At 42.3% G+C, this 13,620-nt stretch overlaps 1 protein-coding gene across 2 annotated transcripts in view; it reads left to right on the forward strand.

The window, feature by feature from the left end:
- LOC140199845 (coagulation factor X-like) overlaps positions 1-13,204 on the forward strand; it is a 70,268-nt gene extending 57,064 nt beyond the window's left edge. For both annotated transcript variants that reach the window (XM_072262351.1, XM_072262352.1), the window contains 2 exons: positions 8,017-8,134; positions 12,236-13,204. In XM_072262351.1, coding sequence (XP_072118452.1) covers positions 8,017-8,134; positions 12,236-12,804 — 687 coding nt within the window. In that variant the 3' untranslated portion in view covers positions 12,805-13,204. The remainder of the gene's footprint in view (positions 1-8,016; positions 8,135-12,235) is intronic.
- Positions 13,205-13,620: the final 416 nt, after the last annotated feature.

A 13,620-nucleotide genomic window follows, 5' to 3' on the forward strand; every position in this document is an offset into this window, starting at 1 on the left:
AAGATGGTGGATTTAAGCAGACCCCCGTGTTCTTCCGTATCCTCCAAATATTCTTTTTAGTGGTTTTCCCCAGATGAGGGCTGAAAGCGATGTTGGGCGGCAGTGTCAAGTAGGCCCTTGAGTTTTAATATTGTCCTGGTGTGCTTCTGTGAATCCTCCTCTTCTTCATGAGTGTGATGGGCATGGGGGAGCAGATGACCTGACCAACAGTCATCTGTGTCAATCATGGCCTCTGTGATATTCACATCACAGTGGTCCCTGGCTCGGACAATAACATCGTCAATGAGATGCCACTGCTTAGATCGAGGATGATGCCAAGATGCCTTAAATTTGTTTTTCTGACAGAAGCGAGTGCTCATGATGATAAGATTGTGCTCAGCACATATGATGAGAAGTAGTACTCTGCTTGAGTTGATCTTGCCAAAGCCTTCCTTTCCTATGGTACTCTTCCAAAGGTTGAAGACCCAACAGACCCTGGCATTGAAGTTCCCTCAGAGAATTAGCTTATCCTCCTCGGGGATGCTCGACAGTGCCATGTCTAGATAGCATAGAAGGCTTCTTTTACATGTTCATGTGGGCCCAGGGTTGGTGCATTAGCATTCAAGATGGTTGCCATATAGTTGTTGGCAAGCACCAAATGGATCGTCATGCGACGTTCATTGATCCCCATGGGAAATTTAGAGAGATGACTGACAAGGAAATGAATGTAATTAGTCTAAGATTAGTGAAAATAGGTCTTTGAGAATGACAATGATCAGTGGATCAAATTCAATGCATTCAATGATGTGACCTCAAGGAAACCCCTCTCTCCCCCTGAGGAACAGGCACCTTGTCTGGCCGCAGCTGAGGCAGGGAGGATCCTAGCCAGGGTAAACCCAGACAAAGCTGCAGGGCCAAAAAACATAGCTGGAGAGATGCTGAGGAATTGTGCACCACTGCTAACAGATATCTTTAATATCTCTTTGTAACAATCCACTGACCCTACAGGCTTTAAAGCAGCCACCATCATTCCAGTGCCAAAAGAGGTACAGTAACTGGCCTAAATGACCACCACCCAGAGGCCCTGTCCTCAACAATCATGAAGTGCTTTGAGCAGCTGGTAACGGATCATATAGAATCCCATCTTCCAGCTACATTGGACCCTTTCCAGTTCAGTTACCACTCAAAATTAATGTTGTTCCTCAACTTCAGCTTGAGTTTAAATCAATTGTTGCTCAGAGGCTCAACGCCCTTCTCTGTACCTGGCTCTTAGGCTTCTTGACAAAAAGACCACACTCAGTGCAAGTTAGCAGCAACATCTCAGTTCCATTGCACTAAGCGCTGGCATCCCCCATGGCTGTGTGCTCAGCCCACTGCTGTTCACACTGCCGACTAATAACCGCACTGCCAGATGCAGTCAAAACACATCATCAACTTGACTGATGATATAACCATATAACCATATAACAATTACAGCACAGAAACAGGCCATCTCGGCCCTTCTAGTCCGTGTTGAACTCTTACTCTCACCTAGTCTCACTGACCTGCACTCAGCCCATAACCACCCATTCCTTTCCTGTCCATACAGCTATCCAGTTTAACTTTAAGTGACAACATAGATCCTGCCTCAACAACTTCTGCTGGAAGCTCATTCCACACAGCCTCCACTCTCTGAGTAACGAAGTTCCCCCTCATGTTACCCCTGTACTTTTGCCCTTTAACTCTCAACTCACGTCCTCTTGTTTGAATCTCCCTCAGTCTCAATGGAAAAAGCCTATCCACGTCAACTCTATCTATCCCCCTCATAATTCTAAATACCTCTATCAAATCCCCCCTCAACCTTTTACGCTCCAAAGAATAAAGACCCAACTTGTTCAACCCTTCTTTGTAACTTAGGTGATGAAACCCAGGTAACATTCCAGTAAATCTTCTCTGTATTCTCTCTATTTTGTTGACATCTTTCCTATAAGTTGGTAACCAAAGCTGTACACAATAGTCCAAATTTGACCTCACCAATGCCTTGTACAATTTCAACATTACATCCTAACTCCTATACTGAATGCTCTGATTTACAAAGGCCAGCATACGAAAAGCTTTCTTCACCACCCTATCCACATGAGATTCCACCTTCAGGGAACTATGCACCATTATTCCTAGATCCTTCTGTTCTACTGCATTCTTCAATGCCCTACCATTTACCATATATGTCCTATTTTGTTTAGCCCTACCAAAATGTAGCACCTCACATTTATCAGCATTAAACTCCATCTGCCATCTTTCAGCCCACTCTTCTAACTGGCCTAAATCTCTCTTTGAAAACCTACTTCATTATCCACAACTCCACCTATCTTAGTATCATCTGCATACTTACTCATCCAATTCACCACCCCATCATCCAGATCATTATTGTATATGACAAATAACATTGGATCCCTGAGGCACACCACTAGTCACCGGCCTCCAATCTGACAAACAGTTATCCACCACCACTTTCTGGCGTCTCCCATCCAGCTACTGCTGAATCCGTTTTGCTACTTCAATATTAATACCTAACGATTGAACCTTCCTAACCAACCCTCCATGTGAGACCTTGTCAAAGGCCTTACTGAAGTCATGTATGCAACATCCACCGCTTTACCCTCGTCAACTTTCCTAGTAACCTCTTCAAAAAATTTAATAAGGTTTGTCAAACATGACCTTCCAAGCACAAATCCATGCTGACTGTTCCTTATCAGACCCTGTCTATCCAGATAATTATATATACCATCTCTAAGAATACTTTCCAACAATTTACCCAACACTGACGTCAAACTCACAGGCCGATAATTGCTAGGTTTACTCTTAGAACCCTTTTTAAACAATGGAGCAACATGAGCAATACGCCAATCCTCCGGCACCATCCCTGTTTCTAATGACATTTGAAATATTTCTGTCAGAGCCCCTGCTATTTCTACACTAACTTCCCTCAAGGTCCTAGGGAATATCTTGTCAGGACCCGCAGACTTATCCACTTTTATATTCCTTAAAAGCTCCAGTATTTCCTTTTCTTTAATCATCATAGTTTCCATAACTTCCCTACCTGTTTCCCTTATCTTACACACTTCCATATCCTTCTCCTTAGTGAATACCAAAGAAAAGAAATTGTTCAGAATCTCCCCCATCTCTTTTGGCTCCGCACATAGCCGTCCACTCTGATTCTCTAAGGGACCAATTTTATCTCTCACTATCCTTTTGCTATTAATATAACTGTAGAAACCCTTTGGATTTATTTTCACCTTACTTGCCAAAGCAACTTCGTATCTTCTTTTAGCTTTTCTAATTTCTTGCTTAAGATTCTTTTTACATTCTTTATATTCCTTGAGCAACTCATTTACTCCATGCTGCCTATATTTATTGTAGATATCTCTCTTTTTCAGAACCAAAGTTTCCAATATCCCTTGAAAACCATGGCTCTCTCAAACTTCTAACCTTTCCTTTCAACCTAACAGGAACATAAAGATTCTGTACTCTCAAAATTTCATCTTTAAATGACCTCCATTTCTCTATTACATTCTTCCCATAAAACAAATTGTCCCAATCCACTCCTTCTAAATCCTTTCGCATCTCCTCAAAGTTAGCCTTTCTCCAATCAAAAATCTCAACCCTGGGTCCAGACCTATCCTTCTCTATAATTATATTGAAACTAATAGCATTGTGATCACTGGACCCGAAGTGCTCCCCAACACATACCTCTGTCACCTGACCTATCTCATTCCCTAACAGGAGATCCAACACTGCCTCTTCTCCTGTTGGTACCTCTATGTATTGCTGCAAAAAACTATCCTGCACACATTTTACAAACTCCAAACCATCCAGCCCCTTTACAGTATGGGCTTCCCAGTCTATTTGTGGAAAATTAAAATCTCCCACAATCACGGCCTTGTGCTGACTACAAATATCTGCTATCTCCTTACAAACGTTTGCTCCTCCAATTCTCGCTCCCCATTTGGTGGTCTATAATACTACATCTTTCCCATTCCTCAATTCCACCCAAATAGCTTCCCTAGATGAGCCCTCTAATCTATCCTGCCGGAGCACTGCTGTAATATTTTCTCTGACAAGCAATGCAACACCTCCCCCTCTCGTCCCTCCCATTCTATCACAGCTGTAGCAATGAAATCCAGGAATATTTAGTTGCCAATCACACCCTTCCTGTAACCATGTTTCACTAATAGCTACCACATCATACTTCCAGCTATCAATCCATGCTTTAAGCTCATCCAAACAACAGGAATTCTGCAGATGCTGGAAATTCAAGCAACACACATCAAAGTTGCTGGTGAACGCAGCAGGCCAGGCAGCATCTCTAGGAAGAGGTACGGTCAACGTTTCAGGCCAAAACCCTTCGCCCTGCTGCGTTCACCAGCAACTTTGATGTGTTTAAGCTATCCACCTTTCTTATAATGCTCCTAGCATTAAAATAAATGCATTTAAGAAACTTTCCACCTCTTCCTCTCTGTTTATCACTAACGGTACAAAGAACTTTACTATTTTCTTTTTCTTCCTTCTTCCCCCTTCCCCACATCTGTTCCTACACTTTGGTTCCCCTCCCCCCTCGTATCTACCTGCCTGAATATTTGTCCCCCTCCAGTTCAGATGTAGACCGTCCCGCCGGAACAGGTACCACCTTCCCTGGAAAACTGCTCAATTATCTATAAATCTGAAGCCCTCCCTCCTGCACCATGTCTTCAGCCAAGTGTTGATCTGCGCTATGTTACTATTTCTAAACCTGCCTGCACATGGCAGCAGTGGTTGGCCTGATCAGCAGCAATGATAAGTTGGCATTCAGAGAGGAGGGAGAGAAGTTTGTCAAATGGTGAGAGAACAACAAACTGAGTCTCAATGTGCACAAGGCAAAAGAGATGATTGTGGACTTCAGGAAGGTTCAGGCTGACCACTCTCCATTCCACATCAATGGCTCTACTATGGAGAGAGTGAAGGGCACAAAGTTCCTTTTCTTTAGTGTGCACACAACAGATGATCTAATCCGGCCCAAAAAGCCTCCTTACTAGTCAAAAAGACACAGCAGTGTCTACATTTTCTGAGGAGATTGAGACATGCAAGGTTCCCTGCCCCCAATTCTAACAACTTTCTGAGAACTATGGAGACTGTCCTGTCTGGATGCATCATTGTGAGATAAAGATGCTACAAGGCATTGGACTGCAAGACCCTACGAGGATAATAAAAGCTGCCAAGAGGATCACCAAGGTCCCCCTCCCCCATATTTGTGGCATTTACCAGGAGTGTTGTATACAATAGAGCCTGAAGTATTGTTGAGAATTCCTACCATCCATCCCACAATCTCTTTGACCTACTTCTGTCAGGAAGGAGGTACAGGAGCATTGACACTAGTACTGTCAGACTGGGTAACAGTTTCTTCCCTCAATCTGGGGCTAATGAAGACCCTACCAGCAGCACAGCAACAAAGGCTATGTGCACAGGAGCTTTTCAGTGATTGTGTTGCTGCTCACTCGCACAGTTTAGGAGGAACAGTGATTAGGGAACTTAAGGTAAAGGAACCCTTAGGAGACACTGATCACAATATGATAGAATTCAACCTGCAATTTGAGAGGGAGAAACTAAAATTGGATGTATCAATATTACAGCTGAGTAAAGGTAACTACACAGGTATGAGAGAGGAGCTGTCCAAAGTTGATTGGAAGGGGGCACTAGCAGGGATGACGGTACAACAGCAATGGCTGAAGTTTCTGGGAGTAATTTGGAACATACAGGATCAGTTCATCCCAAAGAAGAAGAAGTATTTTAGAAGGAAAATGACGTAACCATACCTGACAAGGGAAGTCAAAGACAGCATAAAAGCAAAAGAGACGGCATACAATATAACAAAAATTAGTGGGAATTTAGAGAATTGGAAAGTTTTTAAAAACCAACAGAAGGCAACTAAAAAACAAAGAGAGAAAAAATGAAAATGAAAATAAACTAGCCAAAATATAAAAGATGATATCAATATGTTTTAAGGTGCATGAAGAGTAAATGAGAGGCCAGAGTAGACAATGGAAAACGATGTGGGAGAGGTAGTAATAGGCAACAAGGAAATAGTGGACTGGCTAAATTAGTATTTTGTGTCAGGTTTTACTGTGGAGGACACCAGCAGCTTGCCAGAAATTCATGAACGTCAGGGGGCAGAAGTGAATCTAGTCATTATTACTAAGGAGCATGTGCTTGGGAAGCTGAATGATAGGTCACCTGGACCAGGTGGACTACGCCCCTGGGTTCTGTAGAGGGTAGCTAAAGAGATTGTGCAGACATTAGTAATAATCTTTTATTGATCACTAGATTCTGGAATGATTCCATAGAAATGAAAAATTGAAAATGTCACTACTCTCTTTAAGAAGGGAGGAAGGCAAAAGGCAGGAAATTATAACCCAGTTAGCAGTTCACTGGTTGGCAAGATGAGAGTAGTTGGAGGCCCACAATAAAACAGGCTGAAGTCAGCACGGTTTCCTTAAGAACAAATCTTGCCTGACAGATCTGCTGGAATTCCTTGAGGAAACAACAGGCAGGATAGACAAAAGAGAGTCTGCGAATGTTGTTTGCTTGGATTTTCGGAAGGTCTTGACAAGGTGCTGCATGTGAGGCTGCTAAACAAGAGGAAGAGACCGTAGTTTTACAGGAAAGATATAATCATGGACAGACAGAAGATTGTTTGACTGACAGAAAGCACAGAGTAAGATAAAGTTGGCCTTTTCTGCTTGGCTGTCAGCAGGGGTCAGTGTTGGGTCTGCTACTTTTCACGTTGTATGTTAATGATCTTTCTATATGAGGAGAGTAGATAGAATTGATGTGGAGAGGATGTTTCCATTAGGGCAAGACTCTAGCACCAGACAACACAATTTTTGAATAGAAGGACATCCCTTTAAAACAGAGATGAGGAGGAATTTCTTTAGCCAGATGGTGGTGAATCTGTGGAATTCTTTGCCACAGACGGCTGTGAAGGCCAAGTCCTTCGGTATATTTAAAGAAGAGGTTTTTAGGTTTTTGATTAATAAGGATATCAAAGGTTACAGGGCGAAGACAGGAGAATGGGGTTGAAAGGGGAAATAAATCAGCATGATTGATTAGTGGAGCAGACTTGTTGGGCTGAATGGCCTAATTCTGCTCCTCTCTTTTATGGTCTTCTTAACGGGGTTCTTGACCTTGCAATTTAAATCATGTTTAAATCTATTTAAACAGCAGGACTCCAGTTTTAAGGCCTCGGCAATCCACTGTACTCTCTCAGTCATTACAACCCAGATTTGAATCTAATATTACCTTCTTTTGGATCCCGAGGGCATTTGCCGACCTGACAAGTCTGCCTTGATCAAACACCTTGCTGAAACCCACACTTATTAGATCACACACCGGTATGTAGTAATGCACCGCACCGAGCAGCCCTCCTTGGTTCCCTTTTCAAATTTAAACTGTTCTTTAGTTATGATCTTCCCCAAAACAAAGTGATTGTCCTTGAATAACCTTGCTTGTCCAGAAGAAACTGTAATTGACTCAGACTGGAAAATCAGTACTCTTCTTTTTGTTTACTGCTTCTCTTCCCTTTGAACATTCTTCTTGTTCACATGCACATGAGAACACCAAGGTATCTTCTCTTAACTATCACCCAGTTTCTGTGCACGAGCAGCAGTGTAGGGGGTGTTCACTATTCATAAGCAATTGCATGATGATGTCCTTGAGGAAGGCCAGCATGAGTAGTGTAATTTTAATTTCAGTATTTGTGCATTGATACTGGTGAATGGATCTCAGCGGCTGAGCAACCAGGTGCAGGTCCTGAAGTGAATGAATTTGAAAGGCCCTAATTAAGGCTGGCAACTCACCATGACTCTCAAACCATTTGTGACCTACTGGCTGTAGTTTCATATTGCCCTCAGTGCAAATTAATTATCATATTAATTAACCAACAGATCCTATTAGAATATTATAATTATAATATTATAAATTCTATTAAAATAATCATCTTAATGTAATATATTAATTAACCTACAGATCCTATTAGTTGATGAAGCTGACACAATGTTTTGTGGAGCCACGATTCTAAATGAGAGGTTACTAGTGACTGCAGCCCATTGCCTTAACCACACCAAGGCCATCACTGCTGTTGCTGGTGAGGACTCTTTTTCTATATTGCTTTATTGATAAATTGTGATTCTCATTTCAAATACAGTGGAAAATGTTAAGCGGATTCTCTGATTTATTCTGTGTTTCATGCTTTTCCTGTAAAATCCATGTTTCTTCAATTTTTTTCTAACATCTAATTTTTAATTATTGCTCTTCCTACAGGTTAAAGATTAAAGATTATCATTCTTTGTTATGTGTACTTTGAATCCTAAAGTGAAACGTGCTGTTTGGGTCAGAGACTAGCATAGTGAGGGCAGTGGCAGGTCAGGTGTCGCCATGCTTTGGCTGCCAACATAGCATGTCCATAGTTTACGAACTTCTACTAATCCATACACCTTTGGAATGTGAGGGGTTACTGGAGCACCCAGAGGAAGCACGCACGGTCATGGGAAGTATGTACAAATTTGTTAAATCAAAGATGAGATTTGAACCCGATCGCTGTTGCTGGAAAGTGTTATATTAGCCTCTGCGCTACTGTTCTGCCTGTACACCATCGTGCCTCCCACTTACAGACAAAGGGATTAGTCTGTCAACTTCACTAATCTGCAGAATTTTACTACAAATTTAAGATTTCAGCTCTAGGTGGCACTTTCCATCGGCTGTATGGCTCCAGCCCTGAATTTCAATTAAGCAGACAAACTGGTCAATTGGAATTTGTGACAAGCTGACGAGTGCACAGCCTGGTTGTCCTGTTTGTCCCTGTGACCGACCGCGTGGGATTTCCAGCATTGCTCCTGTTTCACAGCACTTGTCAGGATATGCAGGCTTGTAGGTTAACTGAACGTAGGTAAGTGACAAGCCAATCAGATGGGAGTTGAGAGGATGAAAATGTGAGTTGAGTAGGTGGGTGTTTGGTGGTCTGAGCACTGGTGAGCTCATTTCCATGATGCATGATTCCATCTTTACATCTAGTTCTCTTCTTTCAGGCAATGTCACCCTTTTATCTTCAACATAGAACGACAGCACCACATAGGTCCTTTAGCCCACAATGTTGTGCCTACCTTTTAACCTACTCCAAATTTAAACTAACACTTTCCTCCCACAAATAGCCTTTTAAATGTCCCTGAAGTATCTGCCTCTACAACCAACACTGGAAGTGCATTAGTGCATTATCATTTTACTCACCTCTATTACGTCACCCTTTTTGCTCCAAAGAGAAAAGACCCAGCTTGCTCAATCTTTCCTCATAAGACATGTTCTCTAATCCAGGCAGCATCCTGGTAAACCTCCTCTGCACCCACATCCTTCCTGTGATGTGACAAACAGAAACGAACACAGTACTCCAAGTTGTCTAACCAGAGTTTCACAGAGCCGCAACATTATCTCATGGCTCTTGAATTGAGAAGCCCAGCTAATGAAGACAAATGCACGACATGCCTTCTTGATCATCCTATCAACCTTCTCGGCACTTTTGAGGAATCTCTGAATGTGGAGCCAAGACCCTGGTGTCCTTCCACATTGGGATCCTGCCACAACCTTGCACTCTGCCTTTATGTTCAACATTACAAAGTGTATCACATCACCCTTTTCCACATGGTACTCCATCTCAGCTCAGCTCCGCATCCTATCAATATCCCATTGTAATTTACGACAACCTTCTATACTACCCACAACATCACCAAACTTTGTGTCATCTGCAAATTTACTAACTTGTCCTTCCACTCCCTCATCTAAATCATTTATAAAGATCACAAAGAGCAGGGCGTCACAGAACAGATTCCTGTGGAACACCTCTGGTCACTGACCTCCAAGCTAATATGTTCCATCTACTACCAGATTCTACCTTCTGTGGGCAGTTCAATACTGAATCCATACAGCCACGTTTCCCTGGATCCCACCCCCCTGACTTTCTGACTGAGACTACATGGGGAGCCTTTTCAACTACCTTACTAAAATTCATATACGCCACATCCAGTGCTCTACCTTCATCAAATTGTTTTGTTCTCACCTCAAAAAATTCAGTCAGGCTCCTGAGGCATAACCTGTCCCTCACAAAGCCATGATGACTACCTTTGATCAGAATATGTTACTCCAAATGGTTGTAGATCCTGTCTCTAAGAATCCTGTCCAATACTTTGCCCATTTATGTAAGGCTCACTGGTCTATAATTCCCAGGATTATCCTTATTACCTTTCTTGAACTAACGAATAACATTTTCCACCCTCCAATCATCTGGTTCTACCCCTGTGGCCATTACAAATTCAAAAGTCATTGCCAAAGGTGCAGAAATCTCTTCCCTCACTTCCTTTAGTAACCTGGGGTATATCCCATCCAGCTTCAGGGACTTATCTATTCAAAAGTAATCTTCTTTCTTAACGTCAGCATGTCCTACCATATTAACCCAATCAATGCTGTCTGACCCTTGCTTCCTAAACCTTAAATAAGCCTCTTTCTTCTTCTTGACTCAATGTTCCACATCTCTTGTCAACCATGATCCCTTCACCTATTATCCTTTTTCTGCCTCAACAGGACAGACCTATCCAGAACCACATGCAAGTGCTCCCTGAACAACTTCCACATTCCTGTTGTGCATTTTCTTAAATATATCTGTTCCCAAGTTATGTTCCTCAGTTCCTGCCTAATAGCATCATATTTCCCCCTCTCTACTTAAACACCATACTGTCCGATTCTATGGCCCTGCTAAAGCTCAGGGAGTTGTGGTCGCTGTCTCTGAAATGCACAGCCGCTGAGAGATTGGTCACCTGAACAGGTTCAATGCCTCATACTAGATCCAGCATGGGCCTCTGCTCTAGTCCCTCTATCCAAACACATAGCTTTGTAAAAATATTCAGTCCCCTACCCTTTGTTCATGTAAGTGAGCATTACAACCAGGGATTTTGATCAATTCTTTCATGTCCACATAATCTGCTGTCTGTTCCCCGCACTACTGAATCCCCTATCACCATTGTTCTCCTCTCCTTCCCCCTTCCCTCTGAGCCACAGAGCCAGACTTGGTGCCAGAGACTGGTAGCTGCATCTTTTCCCTAGTAGGTCATTCCCCCCCAGTAGTATCCAAAGTTATGTACTGTTATTGAGGGATACAGCTACAGCAACACTCTGCGCTGTCTGTCTATTCTCTTTCCCTCTCCTGACAGACACACAGCTACCTGTCTTCTGCAAATTCTGTATGAGTACTTCCCTGTAGCTCCTATCACCTTCTCCTTCTCCCAAATGAGCCGAAGGTTATCTAGCTCTATCTCCAGTTCACTAACATGGTCTGTAAGAAACTGCATCCAGATGCACTCTCTTGCAGATGTAGCAATCATGGACACTGCAGATCTCCCACATTGTACAAGAGGAACACAGAACTGCCCTGGGATCCATTCTTGCTGCCCTATCTAAGCACTAATAAGGAAATAAACAGAAACTTGATGAAAACCTCAACCAAGCCTGCGCCTCTTCTCGTCTAAGCTTCTTGAAACAAAGCTTCAGTTCTCCACTCTGACTCTGGTTCACTCACACAGTGGCTGCTCCGCTTAAACCAAACTTCTTTTTATTGGTTCTTGCCAATTGCTTAATAATGCAAAATATCTGAAGCTCGCAGAATGTCCCAACAGGCCCTCTTGCTTTTAAATCTGGTGCTTCTCACTTCAAGTAACAGCCCCCAGAATTTCAAGCCAAGTAACCAAAAACCCATGTCATGAAGAGGAGAAGACACGTCGACAGCATTTGGAGAACAGGATTAAACTCACATGGTCTTGGCTGTGAAGCAGTAGCATCAAATCTGGTCTCTTGTGCATTCGTTACCTCCTTCCCCTCACCTCCACCCCCATCGGTGACTATGCGGGAGCTCCTTTCCTCAACCTCTACACTGAACTAACCCTCTCCAAATCCTTCACAGACCCAGGGTTTTGATTGTTACCCCAAGGCTTGCTACCATCTGTTCTCAATTCTCATCGTTCTGAAGCCCCTTTGAATCCTCAACTGGATCAAAAGCTCTAGCAGGATGAAGCAAGTTGTAAAATCACTAGATTTTTGCTCTGGTTTGCAGAGTAGAATCCATAACTTGGAAATAATTTGATAGAAATTTAACCATTAATTAAAGATTCAAAACATCTTATTTGGACATTTCTATTGCTACATGCAGGTGAATTTGATATCAACTTGGACGAAGGTACAGAGCAGCGACAAGAAGTTACGATGGTAATTGCCCATCCTCAATTCGAAAAATACACATTTGATAATGACATTGCAATTCTGATTTTGAAGAACCCTCTACAATTCAATCAGAATGTTGTACCAATTTGCATTCCCCATAAAAACTTTGCAGAACAAGTTCTGATGAATCAGCCCAATGCATTTGTTAGTGGCTGGGGCCGTCTCCAAGACCACGGCGTGACATCCGCCAAGCTCCAGTGGCTCAGGGTGCCTTACATCGACCGGGTCAAATGCATTGAATCCAGTCGGTTCCCTGTGTCTCAGAACATGTTCTGTGCTGGCTACAGTAATGAGAGCAAAGACTCTTGCCGAGGGGACAGTGGTGGGCCCCATGTCACCAAATACAAGAACACTTGGTTTTTGACTGGTATAGTGAGCTGGGGAGAAGGATGTGCACAGAAAGGGAAATACGGCATCTACACAAAGGTGTCAAAATACATCAGATGGATTAAATATGTTATGAAAGAAATGTCTACTTACCCACACACACATACTTAGATTGAAAATGCATTTCATTTTAATATGTGCAGGCTACACACCCCACTTTGCAAATATATTACAAAGTTTGACTTCCTCACCATTAATTCCAATATACAGTACATCAGAGCTGAACATAGAAATTAAACGCAGTCTTTGTGACATATTTAAAATTAGACCTTTCATCAATAGTTGGCTCCACTTATCTACATTAGGTTTACAAAGGAGCTTTAATTTTTTTTAAGATTTTCATATAATTACACGATATCATTGGTTTTCTACTTAATCTTTTCCCCATGTTATAGTTTAATGCTGTATGTAAAATATCAACCAGCAAGCAGTTGTCCCAATTAGAGTGTACATGCCATCTCTGAAAAGTGCACCAATAATATGCAGAATAAAAATTACCATCAGAATGTGACTATATCTGGAAGACAAATGGTATATATCATCACACCAATGCACACTGAAGACTGTTTAATTGTGGCAGACAAACTAAATTATGTGAGTGTACAGAAACAGGTTGTCAGAAGTGTTACATTGCTGACACACACACTGGATAGTAGAAATGTACAGTGGCAGCGGACGAACAAAATTGTGCTATTTACAATGGTAACCGTAATGTAGGAGAGCAGGTTCGAGGATCCAATCAATGCAGCAGGAGAAACTGATTTAAAAACAGGTGTGTGGGGTGTTAATTTCACAAACAGTGGAACACTAAGTCAGATATCTAGCTAAGCAAGTATTTGTCTAAGATATCCAAAACCACTACACAGTACATTCAGCTGCCTTTTAAATGAACAGATACGCTGCTAAATCTCCCTGATCTATAAAACC

Source organism: Mobula birostris, chromosome 6 (genome assembly GCF_030028105.1).
Source record: "Mobula birostris isolate sMobBir1 chromosome 6, sMobBir1.hap1, whole genome shotgun sequence".
NCBI lineage: Eukaryota > Metazoa > Chordata > Chondrichthyes > Myliobatiformes > Myliobatidae > Mobula > Mobula birostris.